This window comes from Pipistrellus hanaki, assembly GCF_964339955.1.
Source record: "Pipistrellus hanaki genome assembly, chromosome: 12".
NCBI classification, from domain to species: Eukaryota; Metazoa; Chordata; class Mammalia; order Chiroptera; family Vespertilionidae; genus Pipistrellus; species Pipistrellus hanaki.
This window is the reverse complement of record NC_140514.1, coordinates 19,296,667-19,310,365: the sequence shown is the minus strand read 5'-3', so window position 1 is coordinate 19,310,365 and position 13,699 is coordinate 19,296,667. Positions and strand designations below refer to the sequence as shown.

The following is a 13,699-nucleotide window of genomic DNA, read 5'->3' as shown; positions in this document are numbered from 1 at the left end:
TTCTACCTACTAAATTGTTTCAAATAAGCACTTTTTAAATTAAACATAATGTTGATTCTGGAAATGTTTCAATAAGCCATGGGTGTCTGGCTATTCCTTATTCATGATCTCAACAACTCACTCTGGCAATTTTTAAACTGATTCTTAAAAAGTATTTTTATAGCATCCAACACTTGCCACTGTGCAATCACATACTTAGGAAAAATAATGTCTATGTTAAATATATTTTCCTTACCAGTTCTGTCATGAGACTAGAAGCATATAAAAACAAGTACTGACTGGGGTCACTTTGGGAAAATGTGCCTTTTCCCAGGAAATAGTGCTCAAAATAAGTAACTGAGAGAGTTACCTCAATTTGGGACATGTGGGAAGGAGTCAGAAACAAATCATTCCCTGCTTTCAGAAATAATTTTGGATAAAAATTTATATACAGTACACCAGGGCATCAAACTAGTAAGACTAATTTTCCAGTGAAGATAAAAGATTTAGGAGATATATCCACACAAATGGCATTGGTCTAAACTTTCAATATGTAAAAACAAGTTGCTCAAAAGGTGTGTGCTAACATCATATCTTAGGCCATTCCCTTCAAGTATACTCACAAAGAGATGAGGCACCAGGCACCTGCAAGGAAAACACTGCCTCTCTAGTGGTACCTTCCCTGTTGTCCTTCCAAAATAGCTATCATAATAAATTCTGAAGTAAAAAAAAAAATATTAAGACTAAAATCTTAAAATAGTATCTTAAGGATATGAAATCATGCAGTTTAAAATAGTCTAGAAAAGGTAAAGCAAACAAGACAAATTTTAAATTAAGTACATTGCTAAGAAATATTAAAATATAAACAGGAAGTTCACTTTAATGTAATCATATTGGTAGTGATATAAAAAAAAATTACCTGCTGAACATATCTGTCAGTAGTTTTCCACATGTAATAATATTCAATGATGCTAGTCAATGATTTCCAAGGGAGCTGAAAATATATTTAACATGATAATGAAAACAAGCTACTATAGCAACTGCTTTCCTTTAAAACCTCTACTTTAAAATAATGAGTCAAATATCCACATAGAAGATTCATCTAGTTTATGAAAACTGAAATTAATTCTTAGCCAAGGGTATCCCAAACAAGTTATATACAGTTAAGACTAATATAACACATTCCCTTTCTATTTCCCGTTTTGCTAAATATTATAAACTTTATGACTGATATTATTTTATGATTTGCCCAGGAATACAAATTTTAGAAATGATATTGAAATAGATCTAGCCGGAGTTACTTAAACTTCCAAAGATGCCACTACCATGGGGTGGCGTGTGGTCTCTGACATACTTCCCATCCTTTAAAAAGCTGCTCTAGCCCAGACCGGTTTGGCTCAGTGGATAGAGCGTCGGCCTGTGGACTGAAGGGTCCCGGGTTCGATTCCGGTCAAGGGCATGTACCTTGGTTGTGGGCACATCCCCAGTAGGGGGTGTGCAAGAGGCAGCTGATCCGTGTCTCTCTCTCATCGATGTTTCTGACTCTATCCCTCTCTCTTCCTCTCTGTAAAAAATCAATTAAAAAAAAAAAAAGCTGCTCTATTTTGACTTGTTGTTGTAAAATAAAATTAAAACAAATCTCAGAAGAAAAACATAGCCAAGTGTGGTTCATACTAGGAAAACAGAAAGCTTATCTTTGATAGTTTTCATTATTCAGAAATGGTCACATGAGCTCCCACACCTGAGACCCACAACCAGAGAATATATTCAGTATGTCCTTCTGTAAAGGAAGATTTATTAGTCATTCAAGATGCAAATCAGGGCAGATCAAATTTCAAACAAAATGACTGATAACATTCCCAACTTTTAGCTGTGGCAGCAGCCTTTACAGATAGGTGACTCAGCATTCCCTCTGACTCCATCTAGCCATCCCTAATGCACTATCGGGTGAGAGAATTAAAACAGCACTTCCTAAACTCAGTGAGTTATATAATGTCTAATTACTGGGTTGTATACCTGAAACCAATATAATATTGCATTCCAACTGTAATTGAAAAATAAAAAAACTATTTAGTCAGAGAGAAAAATATAGCACTTCCCAGACTACACTGCAGCTTGAGTCGCATCTCTGCCACTCCTATTACCGGACATTTAACTCACCTATCTGATCTGAAATGCAGGCAGATGGAGTTTAGGGAAAGGAAGTTATTTTATGTTTAATTGGGTGGCAATTACAACAGTAATTACAAATATGGTCTCCTTGCAGGACCAAATCTGCTCGGTTATTGGCATTTGCATTACAACTAAAGCAGTTTTCTCCAATCCAACAAGCAATCCATGGAATTGAAAGGGTCTGAGGGATGGTTTAAGGAGCTTATGACATGACCTCATAGGGTGAGACCGCATGGCAGTTATTGGCAGAGTCCCCTAAGGTTTTAAGCAAGCTAAAAAACTCTTCATCTGCTAATTATTATTCTTTTGAAAAATAACTCCCTGACATACCTGGAAACCAAGGGACCAGGTAACCAGACTTTGCCTAATGGTAAGCCGTGAAGTCCTAACCAGGCATGTTCAGCACCACTACTCCCTTATCGAGAGGAAAAGGAGGTTGTGGACACATGAAAACATGCCCTAGTGTGTCTACTCCTAATGCAGTATTGTTTATGGCTTCATGGGAGTTCCCTACGACATGTCAATTTAAGAGGAAAGAAATCTGACTGTGGCAAGTGGCTTTGCTCGACATACTGGCAACAAGCAGAACTAGCCTACTCCTGCGTTTCAGCCCCAAGCAGGAGCGGCTCTGAAGCACAGTAAAGAAGGCAGGTCCTTTTGGAGGGTGGAATAGTAGAGTAAACTTAATCTGGCTTTCTACTTTGAGTTGAAGGAGAAATGGCCAGAATCACTAATCCATACTCATTTGTGGGCAGTGGTTATTTACTTGTTACAATGATCAGGGATTTGAAAGAAATCAGATTAGAATATTGGTAACAATAAGGCTTAGAAAAGAGGTTTTTGGAACAGTCACCCAGGATGGGCCTGAGTGTGAGGATATTTGCATCCTCATGCTTACTCATAAGGTCTTCTTTGCAGAAAAATTCTCATTAATATCAGGTGGATAAGTTTATCTCCTCTATGGTGATCAACCAGATTCTTTTCCTAACCACACCAGTACTCAAAGGATATATAAACAAGTGGACACAGAGGCAAGGAGACAGAGATCACACATGGGTGCTACACAGGATGTCCTCTCACCAAATCCGATCCAATTACTCCAGGTGTCCAATTTGCAAGGAACAGAGTTCCCTGGGCCTCCCATTCCTGGTAACGTGTCAGTTACACTACACTCTCAGCATCATAGACCAGCAGCCATCTGTTCTCATTGAACAGACTTTTATTCTAAATATGACTTGCCTTTTTTGCCGATAATGCATTAGCTAACAAACCGTTCACAGACTTATGAAAGACTTATTCCCACAAAATACTGCTTCTAACGAGGGCCCAGAACCCTCAAAAATGAAGTTTGGGTCACCCTACCAGATTAAGAACTGTGATTATTGAAAGTACTGAGGGGAAAAGAAGAGTGAGGGAAGTCGATTTTGAATGCCAATGAAGGCTTCAGAATGAATTTCAGAAACAGAGAAAAAGAAGACTAAAGAAGCCATTCATATATCCTTCCTTGCTTGGTATAATTATTTTCCTTCTGCACCCCAATTTCCTTTCTATTTTTTATGAGGTCTATTGTTGATTATTTTACCATTATACTTTAATGTAGAAGCTACAAGCTGGTTGTGACTAAAACCAGAGGAAGACTAAACATCAACCAGAGATGCTATAATAGTAAATTTGTGCCTCCCCATTTGAAGAAATGGTGCCACATTTTCCAATGATTCAGGAATAATTACCACTGTTTAAAAGTTGATATATGGAAGGAAGCAGATACAGAAAGCAGGTATGGATGATAAGTAGTCGAAGGCAGCAGATACTATACATGCACTTCCAAACCACTTCCAGGTCTTCCTTGAAATCCTAACCTGCATTTTCCCCAGATACCCTTGAACAAAGGTGCAGAATAATGGGCTATGTTAGCCACGCTGACAAACCTGAATGACATTTAGATATAGAAGTGAGCAACATCAAAATGAGGCTGCATGCAGGGAGACTGGATAGTTTGGCAAGAACAATGATTGAGATATCATGTTGTTCTGGGCCAGTGGTCGGCAAACTCATTAGTCAACAGAGCCAAATAGCAACAATACAATGATTGAAATTTCTTTTGAGAGCCAGATTTTTTACTTTTAAACTTCTTCTAGTGCCATTTCTTCAAAATAGACTCGCCCAGGCCGTGGTATTTTGTGGAAGAGCCACACTCAAGGGGCCAAAGAGCCGCATGTGGCTCGTGAGCCGCAGTTTGCTGACCACGGTTCTGGGCCATCTCTGTTGACCTTTCTGTCATTAAAGCTTGAAATCATAGATGCCAAGCAACAAAGGGCATAGGTGTTTCCAATGTTCCTGAAAAGTACAGCATCCAAGCCTGGTTCTATTGTCCACTGAAGGTTCTACGAGAACTCTCCTTTCTGCTGATATTAGATATAGTGAATTCTGTACTTAGCAACTAAGAACTCTAATGTAGTGCATACATTTATTCTAAACTAGGTGAAGATGAGTTTCCCTCACCCATAATCAAAAGCACTCTAATACAAAAATTGGTAAGAAGTGAAGTACTTGGAGAAAAGATCTTGGAGATGTGGCATTTATTGACAGAACCAAAGCGGAGCAGAAATTGAGCAAGACTGGTGGCAGGGGCAGCAGTCTTTGTAGTGGGGTTCCTGTTAGGATACTGCCATTGTGGGGTGCGCTTGGCTTCACAAGTCCTGGCTGTGAAGCATCTAAACTTGGATCCCTGGAAACTCCTAGAGGTTCTGTAAGCCTTCTAACACCCTGTAATACATGTCTTTCTCCTTAAACTAGCTCACTCAAATGGATTCTGTCGCTTCCAATTACAGTTTGTTCAGTATCCTTTCCAACTTCCTTGCAGTTTCACTTTCCTCTAATGTGAAGATCAGAAATCCAAACTCTATTTCCAAGACTCCCTTGTGATTTATTTCTCCCAATCAGGTGTACCGTATTTGTACATAAGTGTATACCTAGCCTGGGGCCTACTTCTCCAACCCTCTCAAATGATTTTAGCAACAAATTTCCAAATTTATATCCCATTCTATTCATAATAGCTACTGTGTTTTTGTTATCTGAAACAGCTAGGAAATATTTTTGTTAAACTGACTTGATTGCATGAAGAGAGAAAGACCTGACTATTTTGAACTTTGACCTTTATAGGTTACTTTACGTATTTCAGGTTCTGTTTCCGTTTAGGATGTAGAAATCCACAAGAGAATGTCATTCCTGCCCTAAAAATTAGGGGGGGAAAACATACTCTACAAAAACCCTAATGATTTGTGAGTCTATCTAAAAGCTAAGGTTACAAGTCAATCAACTGAATTCCAAAATCATTCTGAGGAGACACAGGATTCATGAACAATCTTCACTTTGGCAGAGCATAAAAGAAACAGGTGACCAATAAAAATTAAGGTAAGAAGAACACAAAAAATTTACCAAAGGTGAACTGTGGGCTACAACAACTGTTAAACAGAAGAAAGCTCTAGACACAAGGGGAGCCCACACACACTTGCCACAGGTCTCCATCGGGTGTTCAGACAGAACTGGGCCTGAGCAGGAAGCCCGAGAAAGCCCCCGCTGCTGCTGATAAAATTTTGAATCTACATAAAGCAATGAACAGAGACAGGAATGGTAAAAAGTAATAAATAAATAACAAATAAATATAAGCAAATATATTTTATATATTTATAGTTAGGAAAAAGTATTTTTTAAATCTCTTTAAAAGATCACTGATTATCTAAAGCAAAAAATAGTGATCATAGAGTGTACAGCAACAAAAGCACAGTAATGTGAAGGAGGAACTAGAAGTGCATTGTTACATAATTCTTATAATCTATGTAATCTAAAGTGGTATTTGGTTGAAAGGCAGACTGTGGTACATTAAAGATGCATACTGTAAACCACTAAACAAATAAAACAAAAGTTTAATTAGTAAGCTACTAGTAGAGATTAAAGGGAATCATAAAAAGTTGATCAATAGGTAGGAAAGGAGAAAAAACAATGGGACAAATGGAAAATTAGTGCTCAGATGATGGATTTAAACTGACAATTATATTAGTTTTAAACACTACAACTACAGGGCAAAGCTTGTCATATTACTTTTTTAAAAAAAATACAACTGTATTCTGTCCACAAAGAGCCCATTTAGACATAAATAAGGTAAAAATAAAAGGATGAAAACAAGATATATCATGTAAAAAAAAAAAATAAAGTTTGAGTAATTATATTAATAGAAAATAAAGTAGACTTCGCCATGAATAGAGAAGCATGATTTAAAAGATAAAACGGTCAATTCCACCATGAGAACATAACAATCCTAAAGGTGCATGTACCTAATAACAGAGTTTCAACATAATTAAAGCACAAGCCTAATTACAATTGAAAGGAATAATAGAAATTCCACAATTATAGCTAGAGACTTTTAATGCTACTCTCTCAATAAGTAATAGCTCTCTAATAAGTAATAGAACAAGTAGACAGAAAATCAGTAAGGCTTCAGAAGACTTGAACAACACTATCAATAAAATTGATCTAAGTAGCATTTACAGAACATTCCACCTAACAGCAAAATATCTATTCTTTCCAGAACATTCACCGTAACAGGCCATACATACACTGGGTCAGAAGCAATCAAGTCATAAAAATGTAAAATTTGGTTTTTACCCAATATGTTTTCTGATCAGAACAGAATTAAACCAGAATTTAATAACAGAAAAAAATATATGGGAAAAACAAAACATAAGCCCAGACAGTGTGGTTCAGTGGTTGAGCGTCGACCTGAGAACCAGGAGGTTGTGGTTTGGGGTGCATGTGGGAGGCAACCGTTAGATGTCTCTCTCTCTCTCCTGGGTAGGTATTGATGTTTCTTCCTCCCTCCCTTCCTTCCTCCTTTCTTCCCTCCCTTCTTCCCACTTTCTAAAAAAAACAACAACAGGAAAACCCAAACCTGGCCCACTATTAACCAGCAGACTCAATCCCCTACAATAATGACCTAGAAGAGGCATGCTCATTTCAGAATACAAATACTGCTTAACTCAGCCTATATTGTTTACACAGGATGTTCCATATCCACTCTAAGATAGAAGACATTAAAAAACAGCATGAAAATAAATGTCCCATTTTCAAGAAATAAATCAGGCAACAGATATAGACTCCAATGTGACCCAAATATTGGAAGTATCAGATATTAACACGTTAAGCACCATGTCAGTCATCAGTAACTGACACTATACTTTCCATCAGGACCGGTTTGTCACTGGTGCAGCCAGCATATCGGTGAAATCGGAAAGGAAGACAAAACAGGCTTGGCACTTAACCTGTTAAACTGTGATAATTATAACAAAGGATCCAGTTGAAAAGGTGGACAACACAAACAGGTGGCGAATTCAAACACAGAGAGAAAGCATAAAAAAGAATGAAGTATACATGTGAGGAAAAACATGCTATCATGTTTGAAGAATTCCTTTAACAAGTTAATCAGTTTGCTGGATATAGCCAAGAAAAGCATTAGTGTACTAGAAGATAAATCAATACAAATTATGCAAACTAACACACAAACAGAAAAATCTCAGTTCTAGGAAACTAAGTGAACTACAGGTAGAATAATTACAAAGAAAAACACACCCAGGCAAAACGTAGTAGTAACACTACTGAAAACCAAAGAGTAAAGAAAAATCTTGAACACAAAGAAAAAGAAACATTTACATAAAGAGGAACTTTCTCATTAGAAACTCCATAAGCCAAATAAACATCTTTAGAATATTGTGAAAGAAAATAAATGAATCCTAGAATGAATAAAATATCTTTTTAAAGGCAACAGTAAAATGTTTTTCAGGCAAGGCTGAAATAAATCATTACTAGCTAAACATATGCTACCAATAAATGACTGCATTACAAGAAATGTTTCAAATAAATGATTTAACATTCAACCTTAAAATGACACTAGGAAAAGACAAAGCACATTAGTTCAAAGCAAGCTGAAGGAAGGAAATAATAAACATAAAAACAGAAATTAATGAAACAGAAAGTCAATCAAACCAAAAGCTGGTTCTTTGCAAAGATCAATAAAATTAAGAAAGCCTTAAAGCCAGACTGATGAGGGGAAAAGAGAGAAGAGCTACATCAGCAGCATCAGGAGTGTGAGAGGACACATTAGCTCGTATGTCCATATAAGACCTTAAAGGGGTAATAAGACTACTGAACAGCCTTATGACAATAAACTAGACAACTTAAAGTGGATGGAAGCAAGATAGAGGAATAGGAACTACCAGTCTTGGTCTGCCTCCCACCCCCTAACCCCACCCCTTTCCAAGAAAAACTAATAGTAAATGATAGCTACCAACAAACAAAAACAGCTCTGAGAGGGCACAAAACTCAAGAACCTACAGCATCTCAGTGGAGCAATTAATGAATTACCACACAGAAAGGATCACTGTGGAGATGGCTTAGCTAAGACATCTTAAAATGGATGTCTCAGTACAAAGAAGAAGGGTGGAGGCTATCAATATAAGCCAGGAGGTGTGTGCCACTGAGATCCCAGACAACCTGCCCTACAGAGAGCCCAGGACAGAATTCCTGCAGCTTTCCCAACACAGGACTCCGCAGTGCGTGCTGGCATGGACCACAGCAGCCTGCTCTGCAGGAAGCTAGCACCTTTTGACACTGAGGTAACCAACAGCCATTGCTGCCGCGAGGAGATGCTGCTGGGTCACTCCCAGAAGACATTGCTGTGCCCCCATTCCTGTCACAGGAATGCCAACCCCTACCTCCAACTCTGTGCATACCCTGGGCCCCAAAGTCCTGGCTGCTCCACATGTACCTGTACTTCAGACCTCGGCTCCATAGCTGTTCCACATGTACACACATCTCAGGTACCAGAGACATGGAAACTGGCCAGCACCCACACTATGCTGCCACTCAGAGAGCACAGACGCTCCACTCCTGGCTCCGTGACGGATCCAACTGTGTCCATGCCTCACACCAATACCACCAAACGTCCCTCCGAAGCCAGACCCATTGCCAGGAGGGATCCCACGGCTATGACATAGTCCCTGAGAGAAAAGAGATCAGGAGGTTCCCCAGCAGCCGTTGTCACTGAAGACTGTGATAGTTCTCACCACCACAGCAGAGACCCTGAGGACCCCTGCAATCCTTAGCAACATTGACTTCAGCTGATGGAGCTGAATGTGTCCACACCACCTGACCTACGTGGGGGCTGGAAACATCAGGCCCCAATCAGCCAGTGCCCTTGCACCTCCTGCTGGTGAAGGCCTTTCCCCACCAAAAACAGTCTGCAAACTACGGAAGAGATGACTGCTCTGGCAAATCCACAGACATCAACACAAGCCCATGAGGAACATGAAAAATTAAGGAAAGATGACACCAACGAAACACAATAACTTTCTAGTTACTGACTCCAAAGAACTGGATATCTACTATTTGCCTGAAAGAGAATTTTAAAAAAATATTGTTTTAAGGAAGTTCAATAAGTTTTAAGAAAGTACAGATAGACAATGCAATAAAATCAGTAAAACAATATACAAATAAAATGAGTTCAACAAAGAGACAGAATAAGTGAAAAGGAACCTAACAAATTCTAAAACTGAAAAATACAATTAATTACGTGAAAAATACAATGCAGAACATCAACAATAGACTTGATCAAGCAGGAAAAAAAGAATATGTGAACTAAAAGACAGATCATTAGAAATTATCCCTCTCTCTTCCTCTCTGTAAAAATCAATAAAATATATTTTTAAAAATAAATAAATAAATAACCTCACACTGGTGCATTATACTGACCATCTGAAGCTAAATGCCACCTATGCATTTTAAATCCTCACCTGCACCTCCTATAAATTGAAATCATGACATATAACAATCTGGCTATGAATGAAGTTTTGCCAAAAAAACAGATGTTAGTGACATTAACAGCTTTAATTATCATGTTTGGAATTTAATGTATCCATATTGATAGTAATAATTTTTCTTAAGGAATAATTCAAACAAAAATTCAACAACATAAAAGGCAGGATATTAACTCGCATTAAATACTTCATAGTCTATAAAGATTCTATTTTCATAATTTTTATAAAGAATGGCTGCCATAGAAATCTATTTATAGACTTCTCAAATGGAAATTTCTCCATTTCGAAGAGACTATAAACTTAATTAAAGCAATTCCACAAAGACAAAAGGAACTACATAATAGGGAAAATGACTATCTAATATTTAAAGGGCAAATTAGATACTGCATATCGTTAAAAGGAGTCAAAGATAGAAAGCCTATCAAGCAAATTATCCTACTCTGCTTTATAGGTTGTTTCCACATTAAAGGTCCACTCCAAAATTTTAGGCTCAACAGACAACTAGAAAAACACTGAAGGTCTAAAGGAGGGCAACAAGCTTCAGAGGCAGGACTTAGATATATTTACTGCAAATGGTTAGACAATCAGTCCATATTTTAAACTTAGACCTCAGAAAGGTGAAGAGGATGAATTCATACTGCCAAGGTTTACAGCAAGGACTCCTGGGTCTTATTCACAATTACTTCCCAGAATAAATGTCAATTTCTCCCTTTATAATACTGGCCTTCATTCTATGTTGAGCAGATAAAAATTACTGAGTCACAGATTTCTAAAACAAATAAAATATCCCCAACCTCAACATTTTATATCATTCACAATTTTCTACTTACAAAGTCTTGACGTATATCATTGAAGTCTTTGCCATATTTTTCCAGTGCCTCTTCAAACAAAGTAGCTTCCGAGGCTGACCATTCTTCCATTTCATCTCTGCACAGAACAGGTCCTCCAAGTGGCACTAACACACTTATTGCACTGCTTAAGTCATAGCTGTGTCTATATAATGTATCCATAGCATGAAACTAAAGAAAACAAACAAAATGGAGAGAAAAGATCAGGCATAAATGCAAACCTCCTAGATTATTTAAGAACAGATACTAAAGTACATAATGTACTTAATTAACAACCATATACTGAGGTAGTATTTTCTCACAAAATTAAGAAAAAATTGAACAACAGATTACTAAACAATTATTTAAAATATCATTTACTGCCGAGACTGGTTTGGCTCAATGGATAGAGTGTCGGCTTGGGGACTGAAGGGTCCTGGGTTCGATTCCGGTCAAGGGCATGTACCTTGGTTGCGGGCATATCCCCAGTGGGGGGTGTGCAAGAGGCAGCTGATCGATGACTCTCTCTCATCGATGTTTCTAACTCTCTATCTCTCTCCCTTCCTCTCTGTACAAAATCAACAAAATATATTTTTTTAAAAATAAAACATCATTTACTGCTTTAAGAAAATGTTGATTTGTACCTTTTTATTTTTTTTTTTAATAAATTCAATTGATATAGCAACCTAACTATGGATATCCAGGACCTCCAGGCATTAAATTGAAAATCCTGTATGTTTTATCATCCTTTCTGTTAAAAATGCCAAAGTCACTTCAGCTACTATAGAAGGCTGGCACAGCCTTCCTGAAGAAGATCCTAAAAAATAGATCATGCTGCTCAGCCAGCATGGCTCAGTGGTTGAGCATCTATGTATGAACCAGGAGTTCACGGTTTGATTTGCAGTCAGGGCACATGCCCGGCATGCAGGTTCTGTCCCCAGTGTGTGATGTGCAGGAGGCAGATGATCAATGATTCTCTTTCATCATTGATGTTTCTATCTCTCTCTGAAATCAATTAAAAAAAAATATATCGGGGGGGGGGGGAGAAATCATATGTCTGAGAGTGAGAAAAAAATTTCTCAGACTGGATTAAGAAAATGATGGACTAAGAAAGGAGAAATAGAAAGAAATAAATGGAACTGAGAATGAATGATAGTAAGACAAAACAAAATTACACATCTATATAAAACAAACAAACAAAATACTTATCCATGTTAAGAGTTAACTTGGTTGAGATTTTTAAGAGATATATATATTTCAAGGAAGAGTGATTTGAAGAATAATTTGAAAGGAGAAAATATAGTTTACAATGATATAACTGGCTTTTTGCAAAAGTACCTTGGGTGTAACATTTTCCTCCTAAGAGGAGAGAATAAACTAGGTTCCAAAACTTCAGAACTTTTAAGATTTGAAAAACATGGTGGTTTTTTCCCCCCCCCCCCACGGTAACAGGGCCAGGCCTGCACGGCCGGAGGAGACTTTGAGGTTGTGCGCTGGGAGGATCGACTGGCATCCCCGGCATCGTGGGGCCGCCCTGTGTGTCTGAGGCCATGGGATTCCCACGTTGTTTACCAGGTGGCTTGTCCTTAACTCGACATCCACTCCCTGTCGTGCCCGGGGCCCTTCCTTTATGTTGGGTCCACAATCTCTCGAGGGTCACCCCTGATGCTCACACCCCCCTGGTTGGTGTCTGCTGACCATGACCCTAGAACCAGCTTCCTGCCATGTGGGTGCTGCCCCTCGCTCTGTCCCCCCCACCCCCACTTCAGGGGTGGGGAGTTAGTGGCGTCCCCGGGCAGAGTGCTCTTGGGCAGGGCATGGAGTCATGGGGGGTTTGTTGGGTGCTTGCACCTGGGAGAAAAAGAGGACTCTGGCGCCAGGCAGGGGACGCAGCCTCACTTCCCCAGCCCATGCCCAGGGGCAGGGAAGCGAGCTTCATGCAAGTACACCTACTGCACGTGCAGCCTGTTGAACAGTCATTACTGTGACGCAGTAACGGACTATTTGCATATTATCTCTTTATTATATAGATTATATAGATAAAGAATAATCAGAAAGAGAACTTTAAAAACAATCCCATTCACAACTGCAAAAAAAGAAAAAGAAAGATAGCCCGGCCAGTGGCTGAGTGTCGACCCATGAACCAAGAGGCCATGGTTCAATTCCCCTTCAGGGCACATGCCTGGATTTCAGGCTCAATCCCCAGACGGGGAAGTGCAGGAAGCAGCCAATGCTGACTCTCTCTCATCATTGATGTTTCTCTCTCTCTCTCTCCTTTTCTCTTCGATTTGCATATTAGCCTTTTATTATATAGGAGTTTTTAAAATAATCATTTATGGCTCCCAGACTGTGAGAGGGCACAAGCTGAGCTGAAGGACCCTCCCTCCCACCCCAAGTGCATGAATTTTGTGCACCGGGCCTCTAGTATTTATAATGAATAACAAAACTAAAAAAGATTAAATGGTACTCAAAATCAATAATTATACAAATTAATTATGTTGCTGAGATTCCTTGGGAGGTAGAAGTAATTTTTATAATTAACGAGTGCCATGAAACCAGAAATGACAGAATTAAATGAGTTTTTCTCAACTGATATTATACCAACCACTCAAAGCATAAATGGATTTTCTGTCTTTTGCTCACATTAGATGAATGAAAATGCTCTTCTTATAGTCACTTTTAAAACTGATAATGAGCTATTACCTAATAAGACTCCAAAGAACCAAAGTACTTTCTCAACCTTTCTAAGTAGTTATGACCAAAATCTCAATGATAACAGAGTGTTTGTGTTACTAAACTGTGAAGTTAGCATTTGCTTTTGGAAGACTAGCTCCTTTATTGTGCCACAACTCA

At 38.5% G+C, this 13,699-nt stretch overlaps 1 protein-coding gene across 5 annotated transcripts in view; it reads right to left on the bottom strand.

The window, feature by feature from the left end:
• Positions 1–13,699, bottom strand: part of MTA3 (metastasis associated 1 family member 3) — a 166,672-nt gene that overhangs the window by 36,712 nt on the left and 116,261 nt on the right. For all 5 annotated transcript variants that reach the window (XM_084901524.1, XM_084901521.1, XM_084901522.1 and 2 more), the window contains exons 9-10: positions 10,850–11,038; positions 899–973 (exon numbers count right to left, since the gene is read on the bottom strand). In XM_084901524.1, coding sequence (XP_084757650.1) covers positions 899–973; positions 10,850–11,038 — 264 coding nt within the window. The remainder of the gene's footprint in view (positions 1–898; positions 974–10,849; positions 11,039–13,699) is intronic.